Source organism: Rhinopithecus roxellana, chromosome 9 (genome assembly GCF_007565055.1).
Source record: "Rhinopithecus roxellana isolate Shanxi Qingling chromosome 9, ASM756505v1, whole genome shotgun sequence".
Classification (NCBI taxonomy): Eukaryota; Metazoa; Chordata; class Mammalia; order Primates; family Cercopithecidae; genus Rhinopithecus; species Rhinopithecus roxellana.
Window position 1 is genome coordinate 128,879,322 of NC_044557.1, and position 18,518 is coordinate 128,897,839.

The 18,518-nt window shown below is 47.9% G+C and overlaps 1 protein-coding gene, 1 long non-coding RNA gene and 1 pseudogene across 3 annotated transcripts in view; 2 read left to right on the plus strand and 1 right to left on the minus strand.

Moving 5' to 3' along the window:
* MCPH1 (microcephalin 1) overlaps window positions 1-18,518 on the minus strand; it is a 240,709-nt gene that overhangs the window by 14,767 nt on the left and 207,424 nt on the right. Inside the window, exon 13 of the mRNA XM_010381383.2 lies at window positions 7,986-8,223. Coding sequence (XP_010379685.2) covers window positions 7,986-8,223 — 238 coding nt within the window. The remainder of the gene's footprint in view (window positions 1-7,985; window positions 8,224-18,518) is intronic.
* Window positions 1,865-11,870, plus strand: LOC115899630. Its single transcript, XR_004059253.1, has 3 exons — window positions 1,865-3,704; window positions 8,042-9,543; window positions 10,640-11,870. It is a non-coding gene; the product is annotated as an uncharacterized LOC115899630 (long non-coding RNA).
* On the plus strand, window positions 11,931-14,144 carry LOC115899629 (annotated as a pseudogene). The gene has a single exon (XR_004059252.1). The product of XR_004059252.1 is annotated as an uncharacterized LOC115899629 (transcript).

Sequence of the window (18,518 nt, forward strand, 5' to 3'; positions counted from 1 at the left end):
TTCTCCCTGTGTCCTCACTTGGACTCTTCTCTGTGCAAATGTATCTTTGGTGTTTGTCTTCCTTTCTTTCTTTTTTTTTTTTTGAGATGGAGTTTTGCTCTGTTGCACAGGCTGGAGTGCAGTGGTGGGATCGTGGCTCACCGCAACCTCCGCCTCTCATGTAGGGATTCTCCTGTCTCAGCCTCCGGAGTAGCTGGGACTGCAGGCGCCCACAACCATGCCCAACTAATTTTGTATTTTTAGTAGAGACAGGGTTTCACCATGTTGACACACTGGTCCCACACTCCTGACCTCAAGTGATCTGCTAGCCTTGGCCTCCCAAAGTGCTGGGATTATAGGCATGAGCCACCACGCCTGGCCTCCTCCTCTTCATATAAGGACACCAGTCATATTGGATTAGGGCCTTGCCCTTATGACCTCATGTTACCTTATTTACGTCGTTAAGGGCCCTAGCTCCAGCTACAATCATGTTCTAAGGACTGGGAAGGCTTCAATGTATGAATTCTGGGGAGACAAAATTCAGCCCATAACATGAGCTCGGCCACTTTAGGTCACTTTAGGTTCAACACTGACTGCCTAATGTGCAATAACAAAAAGGAACACAAGTTCAGCATGCTCCAAAGACACAAGAAAAATCTCTCCTACAGTCATAACCCAAAGCATGAATTAAGTCGGTCAATAAGCAAAGACAGCCTAAAACCAAGGGCAGCTTCCCATTAGGAGGTTGAGCTTTGAAGTTTCTTTTATGTCCATTAACCTTTCTGATCCTCAGAGCTGCAAGGCAGCTGTGACACACTTGAGCATTCACCCCTAAGCATGGGAGTGTTTGCGGGGGGCTTTGTGAATTCGTACAGCAAAATAGTCTTCAAAGTTTCCTGCCACAACCAAAATGCTTGGAGCAGCATATGCATGGCTGGTTTCAGTTCTCAAACCAACCACATTTCTAATGGATATAAAATGTTGCCTTGTCTACAATATTTCTTATTCTGAATTGAATAGACAGCTGACTTCTGTGTTCTAGGTTTTTACTATTATTTTTTTGTCTGCTTTTAATATACTTTTAAACTTTTTTTTTTTTTCAAGATGGAGTTTTGCTCTTATTGCCCTGGCTGGAGAGCAGTGGTGCAATCTCAGCTCACTGCAACCTCTGCCTCACAGGTTCAAGCAATTCTCCTGTCTCAGCCTCCTGAGTAGCTGAGACTGCAGGCACACACCATCAGGCCCGGCTAATTTTGTATTTTTAGTAGAGACGGGGGTTTCACCATGTCGGCCAGGCTGGTCTGAACTCCTGACCTCAGGTGATCAACCTGCCTGGGCCTCCCAAAGTGCTGAGATTACAGGCATGAGCCACCACACCCGGCCTATGCTTTTAAACCTTTACATCTCTGATACAATTCACATCCAGTGAGTTGAGTTCTGTTGGCATAAGTTTAACGACAGGGACCCAAAAGTTTAGGAAATTTCAAAGATAACCATCTAGGACCATTAGTTTGACCAATAAATGCAATAAAGGGAGTGCTTAGAAATTCATTTTCTGGGCAAACCTTTCCAAAGCTAATGGTGAAATACTGTTTTAGGAGCTAGCAGTTAATTTTTAAACTATATATATATATAGTTATATATATATATATATATCTTTTTTGAGACAGAGTCTCACTCTGTTGCACAGGCTGGAATGCAGTGGTGTGATCACAGCCCACTGTAGCACTGACCTCCCTGAGCTCAGGTGATCCTCCACCTTAGCCTCCCATGTAGCTGGAACTATAGGCTTGCACCAGCATACCCACTAATTATTGTAATTTTTTTGTATAGACGAGATTTTACCATGTTGCCCAGGCTGGACTTGAACTGCTGGGCTCAAACGACCCACCTGCCTTGGCCTCCTAAAGTGCTGAGATTACAGGCATGGGCCACTGCGCCTGGCTGTATATACATATTTAAAAGCCTAAACATATCAGATGTTGACATTACCAAATTCTACCAGTTTTAGTTCTCATTCATTTATATCCTGGTAGAGTTCATCTGTTTTGAGAACAACTAAAAGGAAAAATAATTCTTCATATTGTCTGAATTGTGTCTTCGAAATCTACAAACATTTTCTGATTGGTTGCTGAGCTCCTGGGTGTGGAAACCTGGGTGGGGATAAAATGAGGCTGTCCTTGGAGGAGAGGGGCTGGAAAGGGGCAGTCCCCATCCTCACCGTCCTCTCTGCCACTTGCCACAACTTCTGCAGACGGCCTTCCCTCTCTGCGACTGGTTCCTTATTGAGGCAATGGAAATGTGGACTGTGGTGACTCTGATCAAGCCTCATGTATCTACTGAATCAGGAAGCCTGACGGCCTGAGGCCTCCCGAGTGGCCCCATGGGAGCATCGTGCATTTTTCTGGTCAGTTGTTAGGGGAAACGATGAATGAGCCAGGTCAGCATGAGAAGGCCTGCATGCTATCGGATCTTTTTCCTGAAAACATTGACATGGGGACATGTTCAAACCAAATTTTCTTTATAAGTTATAAGGAAATCATGCGGAGGCTAAACTTTTTTTTTTTTTTTTTGGCAGTGCTGTTGAGAATATTACATTATGTTCCCACAATAGCATAAATGTATGTCTTATCACTTGAATGGAGCCCAGACAATAAAAGGGCGCCTGAGAGTGGAAATACGCCTATGAGAAAGGCCAAGCCAGCCTTTCGTGATAACAGCAGCAGGGAGGGAAGAGTGCACAGAGCTGACCACAGCACAAATGTCACAGACCCTTGAGGACCGTGCCGGGGCGCAGAGCCCCACCCAAGGGCTAACATCCTCACCCCAGCCGAGTTCCTTCAGGCCCCAGGGTCTTCGTTTCGTGACTTGTAAAATGGGAATTATATGTCATGGGAGTGTTGGGGGGAAAATGCAATCATTAGCAAATGCTTTCAAATATAATATGTTACCAATATCAGGTAAAGGTAACATTTTATTTCCTAGGGCCAGGAATTTCATTTTTGTTTTCCTGTTTATTTTTTTCCATATTCAACCACCCACAAATGTGCTCTCTCTCAAAAAGAAAAAAAAAAAAACAACCAACAACAACCCCATTTCTCCTTCTGGTTGAATGATTCATCAAGAATCTTGGCCCAAGTACAATACAGTTTCAGGGAAAAAAGACTCCAGGGAATGAATAGGGAACGTAATCATGACCTTTCCGATAACCCCGTTATTAGGCAATGCGGCGCAGATGAAATTCTCCAGGGAGCAAGTGAGTGAGGCGTGGCTTACATTTTGTATGCTGAGCCCTGCTTGGTGACTTCACACCTCCAGCCCCTGTTCTATGCCAGCAAGGTGGGGCAGCTGGGGTGGTGGGCGAGCTGAGGGTCACCTCAGAGCTGAGGTCAAAAGAAATTCTTACAAGTAAAATAATCACTAACAATTTTTATGTTTGTAGATACGGAGTTGTTGGTCTTGAGATACAGACCACGCAGGAACAAAAGGCTTGCGGGAGGACGGTGGTGCTAGGATGCTGCAGTCCCAGGGGAAGAGCTGTGGTTTTAGTGCCTACCTTCCTTTCACTCCTCTGGCCAAAAAAAACTAATAATAATAAAGAAAGGAAAAGAAAAGAAACTTCTCAGAGAGGTGCCTAGTGGCTAAAAAAAGACTCCTGGTTCTCCACCCCCGTGACTTTATGGCATCTCCAAAACAAGACTGTAAGATACAGAAAGAATATGAAGGTACTGAAAAATGATTCTTTTTTTTTCTCCTTTTTAGAGATGGGGTCTTGCGCTGTCGCCTAGGCTGGAGTACAGTGGTGGGATCATAGCTCACCGCAGCCTAGAACTTCTGGGCTCAAGCCAAGCTCCCATGTCGCTAGGACAACAGGCATGGGCCGCCATGCCCAGCTCACACTCCTCTTAGCTGCCCAGGGGCCCCATCTTACACAGCATCTTACACGGCATCTTACACGGCATCTTACACGGCATCTTACACAGCGGCTTACACGGCATCTTACACGGCATCTTACACGGCATCTTACACGGCATCTTACACAGCGGCTTACGCGGCGTCTCACGCGGCGTCTCACGCGGCGGCTCACGCGGCGGCTCACGCGGCGGCTCACGCGGCGGCTCACGCGGCGGCTCACGCGGCATCTTACGCGGCATCTTACGCGGCGGCTGATATTCCAGTTTGAATAAATTTAATTGATTTCTTTGGAGTATTGTCTTTTCATAATTTAATTTAAACAAAATAACTTTTTCTTTCAATTTGATGCTTTAAAATGGTTTGATATATTCCTAGTTTTTCAATATTGCGATATTTTGAGAATGACATATTGTCCAGAGAAGCATTTGTTATAATGGAAATTAATGGGAGGAAAAAAAGTCTCCAAAAGACACAATGTGCTTTGTTGAAGGGATGATGAGGACACATCCATGGATACTGTCTATCTGCCATACTTAACAAGCCTATGTCTGCCACAGGGCATTTGCACTCTCTGTGTTTTCTCCTTTAACCAACATGTGGGATAAGCAAGGTGGAGATTATCACTCTGTTTTATATATGAAGTAAATGCATTCCACAGAAAATAGGTGATTTCAGCTAGGCACAGTGGCTCATGCCTGTAATCCCAGCACTTTGGGAGGCTGAGGCAGGAGGATCACTTGAGGTTGGGAGTTTGAGACCAGCCTGGCAAACATGGTGAAACCTCATCTCTACTAAAAATACAAAAATTACCTAGGCATGGTGGCAGGTGCCAGCTACTGGGAAGGCTGAGGCAAGAGAATCACTTGAATCCAGGAGGTGGAGGTTGCAGTGAGTTGAGATCTCGCCACTGCACACTCCAGCCTGGTGACAGAACGAGACTCCATCTCAGAAAAAAAAAAAAAAAAAAAAAAAAAAGTATGTGATTTGCTTCTGGTTAGAGAATAAGCAAATGGCCAACCTGGACCTGGATGAGGCAGGAAATGCAATGCCCTGGACCGTGTGTTCCGTAGGTTTACAAGTGTATGTATGGACAGAAAAATAAACCTTCCTTTATTTGTACATAGTTGCAGCTACTGGATTGGAATTCAATTCACAAAGAGAAAAATACAAAAAAATCTATTTGTCTGTTAAAGGATAATGTTTAGCGGAGGGTGAGAAAGGCCAGAAGTATGTACGGACAGAAAAATAAACCCTCCTTTATTTGTACATAGCTGCAGCTACTGGATTGGAATTCAATTCACAAAAAGAAAAATAACAAGCCAATAAATACTTGCAAACTATGTGATCTTACATCCCAGAGAGTGTGGGCTGGAGAGCCTGGTACTGGAGACGCCCACTACACTGGGGTCCAGTGGCCGGCGAGTGAGGGGACTCGTCTCACATGGGTGAAGGCTGCAGCACACACAATACCCAGATGTTACCAAGGGCACACGCAGATGGCATAATTGGTGAGAAATCAGAAACAGGACACACGTTACAGGAGGAAAGAAAAAGAGGCTGGGGCCTGTGGCCCAGCCCTGGAAGTCAGAGAACTCTGAAGGGCTTTGTGGGAACGAAGCCTTGGGGTTAAGCAGATAGACATTCACCTCCTGAAAACCCACGGGCGGGAGAGCCCAGCGGCAAAACAACCGGAGGAAGTGAGCAGCCGCCGAGCAAGCGTGACTCCACACAAGGATGCAGGAGCCACAGGAAGGAGCCGTCAGAGCCACCCAACCTGGAAACAGAGGCAGGCTCAGGCCCTGCACGGCACATGCTTTCCAAACTCCAAAAAGACTGCCTGTTGGTAGGCACCGTGGATATCAATCGTGTGCACAGTTCTGTCAGCTGGCCAGACGCCTTCAGGCCCAGTTCTGTTCTGCAGTCAGTGGAATTTTGATAATACACTTTTCCAAAAAAACAAAACAACAACCTCTGTTTCAGAACATAGGATGTTTTGAAGGTTATGTTCTTGGCATTTAGAAAACAGTAAACAGCCTCTTAGCTTTTGGACTGTAGCTAAAATCATAGTTTTTGTTTTTGGAAGTTAGTTTCCAGGCAAAAGATGAATTACTCTGTGCCAGAGTAAAAAATTACTTTTGATTGCCATGCTTTTAAAATATATGAAAGGATGAGCATCAATCATGTAAGAGATGTTTGTAAAATGTCCATAGTTAACTATGAATGTAACTTGGACAAACACAGTATCTACTTGTCTATTAAAGGATAATGTTTAGCAGGGGGTGAGAAAAGCCAGAAGTTCAGGATTTAGAGACAAGCTGAAGTACTAAAAAAGGAGACTGAATAAGAAACATGGAAAGAGATGGAAGCAAAGAGAGAGAAAAAGAATGAGAGAATGGCAGAGAGAGAGAGAGAGAGAGAGAGAGAGAGAGAGAGAGAGAGAGAGAGAGAGAGGATGCACCTCTAAAGCCAGGTAAGGATCTTGGCCCCAGGTGCTGAAACTGGAGTGATTCACTGTTATGGGCTGAATTGTGTCTGGCCAAAATTCATATGTCGATGTCTTAACCCTCAGTAACTCAGGATGAGACTATTTGGAGATGGTGCCTTGAATAAGACAAGTTAAAATGATGCCACTGGGGCCGGGTGCAGTGGCTCACACCTGCAATCCCAGCATTTTGGGAGGCCAAAGCAGGAGGATCGCTTAGGCCCCAGAGTTTGAGACCATCCTGGGCAACACAGGGAAACCCCATCTCTACACACACACACACACACACACACACACACACACACACACACACACACACACACACAAAAGGCTGGGCGTGGTGGCATGTACCTGTAGTTCCAGCTTAAGCCAGAGAGGTTGAGGCTGCAGTGAGCCGTGATCGTGCTACTGCACTCCAGCCTGGGTGACACAGCGAGACACTGTCTCAAAAAAATAAATAAAAGCAAATAAAACTATGCCACTGGGTGAGCCCTAATCCAATCTGATTGGTATCCTTAGAGAAGAGAAAATTCGGACACACACGGAGACACCAGAGATGTGTGTGCACGGAGGAAAGGCCACGTGAGGTTGCAGGAAGAAGGCAGCCGTCTGCAAGCTCAGGAGAAACCAACGCTGCCGATACCCCCTCTTAGACCTCCAGCCTCCAGAACTGACAGACCATGTGTGTTGTTGAAGCCACCCAGTCTGTAGTATTTTGTGATGGCAGGCCAAGCAAACTAACACGTTTATCACAACCCTGTGGAGGAGGATGTGGGATTCACCCACAGTGGAGCCCTAGGCTTGTCCTGCCACACGTGACTCCACCACAGGGTGCGTAAGTTGTGGCACAGATGCTGCCCCTGCCTCCTCCGCATTCCCCAGGCCATCCTTGCTTCACACTCTTCCTCAACCCCCTTCTCCGGGGATCACCTGCAAGTCTCCTGGAGCCCGCGTGTGAGCATGGCGTGGATCCAGCCTCCTCCGGTCACAGCTGAGCTCCTACCACCTCTTCCTCCCCAGAATTGCACACGGCACCTGGCGCAACTCCATGAATGCCAGAGCGGGACATTACGGTCACACTGTGCTCACTTTGTGAAATAAAAGATGGAGTCCTTTTACGTCTTTAACGCCCTTCGAGCACATGAGCAGATGGAGTGATCATGAGATGTACCTGGGAGAGGGGATGACAGGGACGGGGGCTTGGGCCCTAACGCCGGGCGCTGCCAGGGACTCTTGAAGTAGGACAAGGAGGCACTGGGGAGGGAGGGTCTAAGTGGGTGCCTGGAGAGCCTGCGTCCACAGGGGTGGCTTGGGGTGGCTTTGGGTGGACTGGGTTTTTCACACGAGCCAGGAAAGTCAAGTGGGGAGTCCAGTTAGAGTTCCCATTTCCTTGTGAACTGTGCTTCTGCTGACAGCAAGGAGCGGGAATGCCGAGGGTGACCACATGACGCTGCCAGGGCAGATGTTGGAGGCTGGGACACCAACCCAGGTGCCCCAGCTGCGTGGAAGGGGGTGTGAGCGTGGGGGGTGTGAGCATGACGCCGCCCTCCCTGGAAACCTGTTCATAGATCTGGACCACACAACAGTGTCTCTGTGCCCAGGTTCTTACCTAAGACCCATTTCTCGGACAGATACTTGACTGTTGCTTTCTTCTTTCCGCTGTAGGGCCCGATGACGATGCTGGCCTGGCGGGGGACTTGGCTGACCCGGCCTCCGCACAGGTGGACTAGTTCACAGAGCTTGGCCACTGGGGGGCTGCTGGCAGGCGAGACAAACATCACTGGCTGGTCGGCAAAGAGGGTTCCGCGGTACAGCCCTGCAGACAAGTGGCACTCCCTTCGGCACAGCTGTGGGGCAGACAGAGAGAGAATTACAGAGGTGGGACCACTTCAGTCTCCACAGCGTAGGTGAACTGTTGCGGTTTACTTCCTTTTTTGGGAAAAGAATAGACTGAATGTAAGGCTGCCATGCTCCTGTGAATTTCGAATTCTGAGAACCCAGAGAAGATGATGACATTAATGACATAAAACTGACATTTTCTGAAGTATCCATGAGTAAAACTCAAGGACATAAATTAGAAAAAAAAAAAAAGTAGTGTAGGCCTTTGAATTATTACAAATCCTCAAACAAAATATTGGAAAGCAACTGTTAGCAGAGCAGAGCAGAGCCGTAGCTAGGCTGAACTCCGGCTAAAGTAACTTGGTGACGTGTGCAAGTGACGGCAAGATTCTAATGCACTGCAAATGCCGGCTGTGCTGGAAGAGAGTCGTTCAATCCAGCGTGCTCCAGGCTCTTGGCAGAAAAGGACTTTTATAGAATCTAAGAAATGCTGTAAATCCAATACCCTGGTTTGGACGGGGAAAGGGACAGTGAGGCAATGCAGAAGGAGAATTCCTCGAGCCGTTCCCAAAACACACTAGGTTTGCGGGAGAGAGGTGTCTCGAGGTTGTTTCAACGAGCTGTTGGGAAACATTTCAGAAACAGGGATGTGAAGCTGCTCTGCTTCTCCTTCTGGCAACGTGTGGTCATCTGGCTGACCCGGAGGCCTGCGGGAAGGCCCAGTTACTCTGAACACGCATTTTCCTAACTATGGGTTGGTAAAGCCTTCTTTTTGAGTATAAACACCCTCTGAGAGATGCTGTGGGTTATGTGCCATCCACATTTTGTTTTGCATATTTTCCCTGCAATATCTGAAATGAATGGTTCACATAAATTAGAGATTTGAGGGGATGTATGTGGGGGGAGGGATGAAGGGGCGTTCTCAGAGGAGTATAACCTGGGGTGCAGTGAGGTTGGGGTCATCTTAGTCAGGGGCAGCAGACAAGGTTGAACTTGGAGGTAGGGGTAGGGTGGAGTTGGGGGAAGAGCAGCAAAGAGTAAGTTCCACAGCCCACATCGCTCACAAAATCAGAGAAACAGTGAACTATTTTTCTGCTAGGTTTTCATACTACTCTAATATTTAACAAAAGAGGATCCTACTGTGAAAATATAGCTCCAGCATCAATGGATTAGACCCAATACACTTAAATCTGCTCAAGGAATTTGCTTTTTCTCTTCCCTTGCGTTGAATTTTACAGCATAATATATACCGAGCCTCAGCAACTTTCATGTGACTTCCAGGAGACAGTGGCAGCAGGGGCAAATCATTCTTCCTGGATGGTGACTTTGTGAGTATTTTTAGCAGTACGTCCTGGGAGATAGGCTGTAAAAAGGGCTATTGATTTAATTTGCAGACAAAGAGACTGAGCTGATGCAAGACAAGAGATTTGCTTTGGCAAATTGTGAGTCACACTGCAAGAAAAAGCCATGGTCCCTAGAATCATGGGGCCAAGCTGCATGGAAACGGGATCAAGAAAGAATATCTTTCGTCTTAGAGTAGGACACACACACATTCAGAAAGTTCACTATGAAAGTATTTGGCCGGGCGTGGTGGCTCATCCCTGTAATCCCAGCACTTTGGGAGGCTGAGGTGGGCAGACCACAAGGTCAGGAGATCAAGATCATCCTGGCTAACACAGTGAAACTCTGTCTCTACTAAAAATACAAAAAATTAGCCAGGCGTGGGACCGGGTGTGGTGGCTCATGCCTGTAATCCCAGCACTTTGGGAGGCTGAGGTGGGTGCATCATGAGGTCAGGAGATCAAAATCATCCTGGCTAACACAGTGAAACCCCGTCTCTACTAAAAATACAAAAAATTAGCCGGGCATGGTGGTAAGCGCCTGTAGTCCCAGTTACTCAGGAAGCTGAGGCAGGAGAATGGTGTGAACCTGGGAGGTGGAGCTTGCAGTGAGCCGAGACCGTGCCACTGCACTCCAGCCTGGGCAACAAGAGCAAAACTCTATGTAAGAAAAAAAAGGCCAGGCGTGGTAGCTCACGCCTGTAATCCCAGCATAATCCCAGCACTTTGGGAGGCCGAGGTGAGTGGATCACTTGAGGTCAGGAGTTCGAGACTGGTCTGACCAACATGGAGAAAGCCCATCTCTACTAAAAATACAAAAACTAGCTGGGCATTTTGGTGGGCGCCTGTAATCCCAGCTACTCAGGAGGCTGAGGCAGGAGAATCACTTGAATCCAGGAGGCAGAGGTTGCAGTGAGCAGAGATGGTACCACTGTGCTCCAGCCAGGGTGACACAGTAGGACTCTGTCTCAAAAAATAAAATAAAATAGAGTATTTGATTGTTGAAGCAATACTATGGAAGGGCATAAAGTAAAAAGGGGCTTTTCCTGTTAGACACTGTTGTCTGTGTCTTCTTTGTTGGCAGAACAAAGACTTTTTCTGGGGGCACCAACCTCCACCTGGCCATGTGTTCAAGCCCAAGGAGAAGTCCCAGGATTGGTCCAAGCTAATCACAGTGATAATGCAAATGACTGAGCTAAGCATGGCACAGCTGGCCTCAATCCTGGCCAGTGCGACCTGAGAATCAGTCGCTGGTGGGATTCTGAGGGAGTTTTTCTCACTATTATAAACAGATGCATAAGCAGAAATACTTCTCTTTGCTCGACACTGTCATGTCTAATATTATGCCTGGATCACTGAAGCCCCCAGAGGCCATGGGACACGCTGAAAATGGCCCAGTGGGAAGGCGGAAAGCTCTGGGTCCTGAAGAACACTTCTAAGTTACTGACGGACCAAACTGAAATCATCCTTTATTTTGTTTTATGTCAGAAAAAAAAACAAACCTAAATTCTTTAAGTGACTTTTTTGTTAAGTTTTTGTTTCTAGAAGCCCAAAGTATCCTAATAATAATAATTTTAAATAATCCACCTATTTTTGAAAATATCTTGTTCATCGTTGAGACTATGATCAGTTCTCACCCCGCCTCTCCCACCATTTACCAGAGTTAACAACTGTGAAGAGTTCTCTGTGTATTTTTAAAAATTCTGTAAAATGCACACACACACACACACACACACACACACACACACACACAATTTGATATGGTTGTTCTTAACCAAAAAATGAGATCAAATCTCTATCTTACTGTATGGATAAGCAGTAAATAAACCTTTTTCTAATGCAGTAGAAAAGGAAGTCAACCTCTCGGATGTTGAGGATGTGATTTCAGTAGCTAGTTTCTTTGTGCCGTGACATTGCCTTCAGAATTCTGATCTTGGCCAATTTTCCTATCCAGCAAAGCACCATTTCCCCAGCACTGGTACTTTTTTAAAAAGTTAGTTGTGAATTACAAGCTGTAAACATTAGATGCAGCAGACGGTGTTCTCACTGTGTCACCACTGGCTCTCGCCAGGGAGCCTATGTGTTACCTGGAGATCAAGGGGAAAAGCCTCAAAGGCACAGATTCTGAAGTCAACTTGCTGTTCATTATTTTCATTGATTTTTCAATCCCCTTGGTAATCGCAATTTACAGCAACGTGCTCTAAACTCTGATTTCAGCTGGGCTAAGTGGCTAACAGCTGTAATCCCAGCACTTTGGGAGGCTGAGGCAATTGGACTGCTTAAGTCCAGGAGTTTGAGACCAGCCTGGGCAACATAGGGAGACCTGTCTAGATAGATAGATAGATAGATAGATAGATAGATAGATAGATAGATAGATAGATAAGCAAGCCCACCATGGTGTCACATGCCTATAGTTCCTGCTACTTGGGAGGCTGAGGTGGGAGGATCACTTGAGCCTGGGAGGTTGAGGCTGCAGTGAACTGTGATTGTGACACCGCACTCCAGCCTGGGCGACAGAATGAGACCCTGTCTCAAAACAAAACAACTCCCCACCCCCAACAAAAAACCAATGATTCTAATTTCACTGCAAACCTTTACACACACACACACACGCACGCACGCACACACCCCAGAAACAGGAGTGCATGCAGGACATGTGGAGGGGACAGGCGTAAGTTGGGGAACGATAGCTGGGTGGCGTTGTGCTGTTTTATTTTTGTTGTTATCTCAATGAGAACATCAGAGATAACCAGGCTCATCTATTTATATATTGACCCAGGAGTTTCTAGCTAAAAACAGTTAAAAGATAATTTTTAAAACAATCATAACTTTCGGGAGGCTGAGGCAGGAGAATGGCGTGAACCCGGGAGGAGGAGGTTGCAGTGAGCCGAGATCGCGCCATTGCACTCCAGCCTGGGCGACAGAGCGAGAGTCTGTCTCAAAAAAACAAAAAACATAGCTTTCATACAGGTATAAAATAAACACAGTGTATTCATTTTACTTAACTCAGATGCTATAACTGGTTCAAAGGACAATCTGAAGAACACATTTATAGATGAGAAATACTAAAATAAACTTGCGAATGGACAAAAAAGTTGGCTTTCCTACAAGGTAGGGAGCATTCCCTCTACCAGACAGAATTCATTTCCTGCCCATAGACAGGCGCGTTTGCATCGCCAGCAGCTCTTTACAACTTACGAAGCTGTAAAACAGCTCCTAAGCAATGAAGGCTGCAAGCAGATAAGCTGGCAGGCTGTGAGCAGGCCTCAAATGGAGTTTTTCAATGAAGCACGAATGTTCCCCGACAGAACCCAAGATGTCTCTTTAAAAGAAATCATGAAAGAAAAGGTGATTAAGTGGAGCTTATGGGCTGCTCCAGGGTTAAGTGGCCTCCAAAATAAACAGGACTGCTCCATAGTCAGAGTGAATTTTGGGTGGGGTTTGAGAGAGTTCCTGCTTTCCTCTGCTAATGGCGACATAAAATGACCATTTCATACCCATGGATATACACTGATGTGTACATGTAAGTTGCGGAGGCAGTGGCAGAAGCCAGAGGACTTTCTCTGCCATGAGCTTCTCCTAGGAGCCCTGGGTTGCAGAGGGTGAGGACTGCCAGGCAAGTGTGTCAGTTAAGGCCGAAGGGACATTAGCTTTGCTTTAAAACACATTGCCTGTGCTTGCGTTCGTGTCTTCATCTGATTTAATGGGTTTTAGCTCAGACTCTCCAAATCTATTTACCTACAAGTCCTTTAAGGCAGACTGTGTTGTTGACAAAGCTAAGCAGAACAGAATGTCCCCGCGGCTTCTAGCTTCAAGGAATCCCAGCTATTTATCCATCACCAAGAAGGGAAGCCCCACGGGTGGTTGACGGTTCATTGACTCCAGCCCAGGGTGTTGGATTTCAATTAGTGCATTTGCTTTTCCCTCTAGGTAGAGCTCACCCTTTAAAGTCACTTCTTGGCTCTCTAACAGTTTTAAGATGCACTTTCCCATCTCAACAACAATACAGGACGTGTCTTACAGGGCTGTAGTTCTCACTCACAGCGTTCTTCCTCTGAGCGGCCCAGGAAACACTGGCAGGCCTTACAGTCAAGGCACCTTAGATTTAAAGTATGGAGTAAGCGAAACCTTCCTAACTGGTAAAGCACTCAGTAATGCAAATTCTGGGTGCAACTCAGTGGTTCTTAGTCTAGTCAGAGTTATGCAATCATCAGCACAATCTACTCACACCCCCCTCAAGGTATGACATAAATATTTCTGAATCCACAATGCGGACAATCTCATTAATAACTTTATTGAATCCTGTAGCCCAGCACTCGGGGTCCTCTAAAACCCCACCCCGCCTTCCCCTCCAATCACAGTGCCCACTGTCTCTTTTAAATAGACTCTGTCCTCATCAAGCCTGTTCTCTGTCCCCCAAATACGCCATAGCATTCCTTAATGCACGCCTTTTTTCCCCCAGTTCCCTACAATCTTATAATTAGTGGTGACACTAATCTATATGTGTTAAAACTCATAGAATTGTATACAAAACAGTCAATTGTACTTTGTACATACATTTAAAAGATAAAATGTGTTCTTTTAACGCTCACATTGGTCTACTTTCCATTTTTTCCGGGATCCTAGAAAGGCCTTCCTGTGCTTCCTAAGACACAAAATCCTCTTCCCAGCGCCTGCCTCCTGACCCCAACTCAGGGCTGAGCCACAGAACCAGGGCACTCATCCCCACAGCACTCCCTGCAGAAGTACCTGCACATTCGTTTGCTGTGTCGTTAAGTGAACTCATTTCACTGTGAGTATCAGGCTAAGTTCTGAGGATACAAAAATGGAGGGACACAGTCTTTGCTTCTTCAGGATACTCTAGAAGTTACAGACGTTTCACGGACAGAAAAGTGGGAGCCGGAGTGGGCTTGGGGCATTTAGGGAGGACTTCATGATGTTGGTATGTGATATGGAGTCGTGAGCAGAAAGACGGTTCCTCGCGGAAAGCACACAGGAGCCCCTCAGGTCCTGAGACCTGGGTGTCTGAAGGCCCACGGCATGCGTGAGTGCAGCCCAGGGTCACTGGGAGTGAGGGGCGAGGGGTTCAGCAGGCCATAATTGCAAGAGCTAACTTGCTAAAACATTTACATGCACGCCAAGTGATGAGGTGTGGACCAGACCACTCGTGATGACACAGTGTGAGCATGGTCACTGGGGACCTCAGAAACCTGAGCAGACGAGGCCATGGGGGGATCTGGGTGTCAGGAGACTCACTTTTCAGGCAACGTGGAGAACAGGCGGAGGGGCTGAGATCAGGAAGACCCAAGAAAAAGGAATGAAGTAGGGTAGGGTATGGGGTTGGGGAAGGGAGGGAGATTCAAGACAGAATGAAAAGTCAAACTCACCAGGAATCCAGTAATGTGTCTGACTTCCTGTGTGCAAACAGGGAGGTGAACACTAAGATACCTCGGGGGCCACACAGGCATTTGTAAGAAAGCTCAGCTGTGGAGGTTTTGAGGTTTCCAATGAATAATCCATCTTTTTTTCCCCCAGGTTCAATACCAACTGAGAGGCAGATATAGGCATTGAACTATAGAGACAAGTCACGCTGATTATTCCTAAGGCTGCCTGCAGACTGGGCCTTAGGCCAGCGGACATGTGTGTTTGCTAATCTCCTCTGATGACCTAGAAAGACCATCCACCGAGCCACATGGGCCCTGGACAAAGGGCCTGGCTCCACACAGGGAGGGACAAGAGGGGGACAGAAGGCAGGCTTTCTCCAGGAGGCAGCTATAGATTTGTGATAAGATTTGATTAAGTTGGTCTTCCTCTGGAGGAGATGGGGGTGAGGGGAGGGGGTGCCAGCCTGGCAGTGGAAAGCTATCAAGGAGGCAGGCCCCTCACCACCCACGGGAGGATGCAGGCATCTGAAACCCGGGACACCTGACCGTTCTCCATCATGAGTCCTGTCCAAGCAGCCAAGCTGTGATGAAAGCCCCGGCTCTGCACAGCCGTTTCCGAAAGCAGATCCTAGTAGTGATCATTGCAAAAGAGGTGAAGGCAGACCCAGAGGCCACCATTTGGAAAAACGAAACATTTTTAGGAGTTTAACTTTCTCAAATAATTCTCAGTGTAGAGTTACACGTAACAATGTGGCCTGCACTGAGTCCATCAAAGTTGGAATTAACTGGTCATTGGCACCAGGGAGAAGGAACAATGATGCCTGCAGTCCCTGGACCTTAGAAAAACTAGAGAAATAGGAACGGAGCACACCATTAACTATTCTGATAATCACCTCGATCCGGTAACAATAAAAAAGGTCTTCAGACCAGGAAGACATGAAGGCTCCTGAAACTCTGCATCACACTTTTTCCATTTGCAGTCAAAACCATCCCTGCTCCTGGCTGCCACCTCAAAGCATCCTGTTCCCTTGCCCTCTACAAGACAGCTCCAAACCCTGTGCTGCCAGACGGGGCCGCCCACTTCACCTCGCTGTTACTGTCACTCCTCTCGGCCCTGATGATGCTGCCTCTGTCTCCGTCACTGATCTTGTCCCACTTCCGGGAAGTCTCAGGACATCCACAGGTGCCCCTTCCAATCCCCTCACCCCCCAGTCTCGGGCTCCTCTCTCCCTGGGGAACTGCAGAATCCCGAGCAGCTTCCTCTGTAGCAACCACCTCTCCCCTTGTCAGCAGCCACGGGTCCCTGCCCAGTGGACGCGATTGCCTCCCGCTTTCACCCCTCCATGTCCTAGCCCCTAAACCAGCACATAGCCCACCACCCCTCTGTGACTCCCTGGCCCTTCTCTCCACGTTGGGCTCAGTCAAACCAAGACCCAGGTTAAATTCAGATGCCAAGCGTCTCTGCACGGGCAGCGCTGTGGGTGGGTCTGGCTGGTGTGCTAATCCCCTGACCGTTGGCCGTGTGGCCCTCTGTGTTTCTAACCACTCTTTCTACCTGGCTCATCCTCCCCTCCTCACTGCCCATTCTCACCTGCCTGGCCTTCAGCCTATAAGCCCTTTCTCATGCTCAGCCATGGCTCCCCACTGAGGACAGTGAAGTAACAGATGTCTCCTGCTCCCCAGCACCTGACACCTGCTGCAGGCCTGCCTTCCCCAGAACCCCAGGCTGCTGGACAGGAACCCCCATAACCCCCATAAGGAAGGCTGATCTCCCACCAGGCCAACCCCGTTACTCTCGTCTTCTCAAGGACATGCTCCATCAGGTCTTCCTTCTGTCTTGTTTGTTATGTTTTGGCTCAAAACAGTCAAAATAACCAACAACAAAAATGCTGTTATTTCTCCCACCCTGCAAACCCCTTCCCTCTTCACTTCCTTTGCATCTTTTTGTAGCAAAACTTCTTGAAAGAGTGGCATATGCCCACTAAACTCACACCCTCTGCCTTTGCTCCCACCATGCCTGTGAAATTGCGGGGGTCACAGGTGGTTCTCAGTCCTCTTCTCGGAGGCACCACCAGCTGGGAGAAGGAGCAGGACATGGAAAGCACAGATAGCAAAAGCAGGTGAAGCGGCGATGTGAGCGGAGGAGGCGCCCAGAACACCAGGCCAGGCAGGGGAGGTTGGAACAGAGGCAGGCCAGCCAGCTGGGCAGAGAGAGCCAGAGCAGGTCCTCAACCAGCGGTGCTGGAGGCAGTGGGGGTCAGGAAGACCAGGGTGGAGGCTGCAGGGATGAGGACATGTGCCGAGCAGGGCAGGCACTGGTGCTGAAGAGCATGGGTCGGGGAGGATGTGGATTAGCCAGGTCGCAGAGGTAATGGAGAAAGGGGTAGTGAACCTCAAGCAGCCCTCAAAAGACAGGCAGCAGCACTGGCAGGCGGCATGTGGAGGAGGATGAAAGCCTCAGTACAACTCTCCAGCCAGGGGCAGAAGAGTTATTATGCCTGGGAAGTGGGCTGGCTGGGAAGGAGAGGAGGTTGGCCATGGGGATCGGGGCTTGGCTTAAATAGGCATAATCTGATGCGGCAGCTAGTCACCAAATTAGGCAGAGTGAAGGGGTGACACTGCTGTAACAAGAAATGTGTATTTGGTTTCTGCCCCGGGTTCCTAGCACTGAGCCCCTAAAACCCTTGGAATTCCCCTAGCAATGCAGGCAGAAGAATGTCCTTCATCATTTGTCACAAGCCCTCTCCAACCCTACCTGAGCGTATGCTAGTGAGGTGGCTCCCGGAGGCTGGGGGCTGAGTGCCAGAGGGACGTGCCAGATCTTTGGAGGGCTGGAACTTTCAGCCCCACCCCCCCAAGGTCTGGGGTTCACTCAATGGCCAATGATTTCATCAATACTGCCTATGTAATGAAGCTCCTTAAAAATCCTGACATTACAGGGTTTGGGAGCTTTGGGGTTGAACACATTCTGGTGCAAGAGGTGATGCCCCCTGAGAGGGCATGGAAGCTCAGTGTGTTCCGCTGCCTGGCCCCGGGCCCTGTGCACTTCTTCTCTGGCTGCTCTTTTACATCCTTTCATAATATTGTTGGTGATGAATTGGTCAATGTTAAGTGATTCTCTGAGTTTTGTGAGCTGCTCTAGCAAGTTACAAATCCCAGGAGGGGGTCGTAGGAACCCCTGATTTACCGCTGGTCAGTTAGAAGGGAGACCTGGGACATGCAGTTGGCATGGGGAGGGGGGCAGGCTTGTGGGGCTGAGTCCTTCACCTGCTAACTCCAGGCAGGTGGTGTCAGAATTGGATTGTAGGACACGCGGCTGGTGTCTGCAGTGAACCGCAGAATTGTTTGGTGTGAAAAAAACCCTACATTTGGTGTCAGAAGTGTTTTCTCTCTCTCTCTCTCTCTCTCTCTCTCTCTCTCTCTCTCTCTCTCTGTGTGTGTGTGTGTGTGTGTGTGTGTGTGTGTGTGTGTAGCATAGCAGTAGCAGTAGCCGTAGTAGGAAAAACAGGAGTTTGTTTTTTTTTTAGAGGAACAGTTCTGCATGCAGTTTGCAGCTAGAGAGGGGTCTGGGAGGCATCT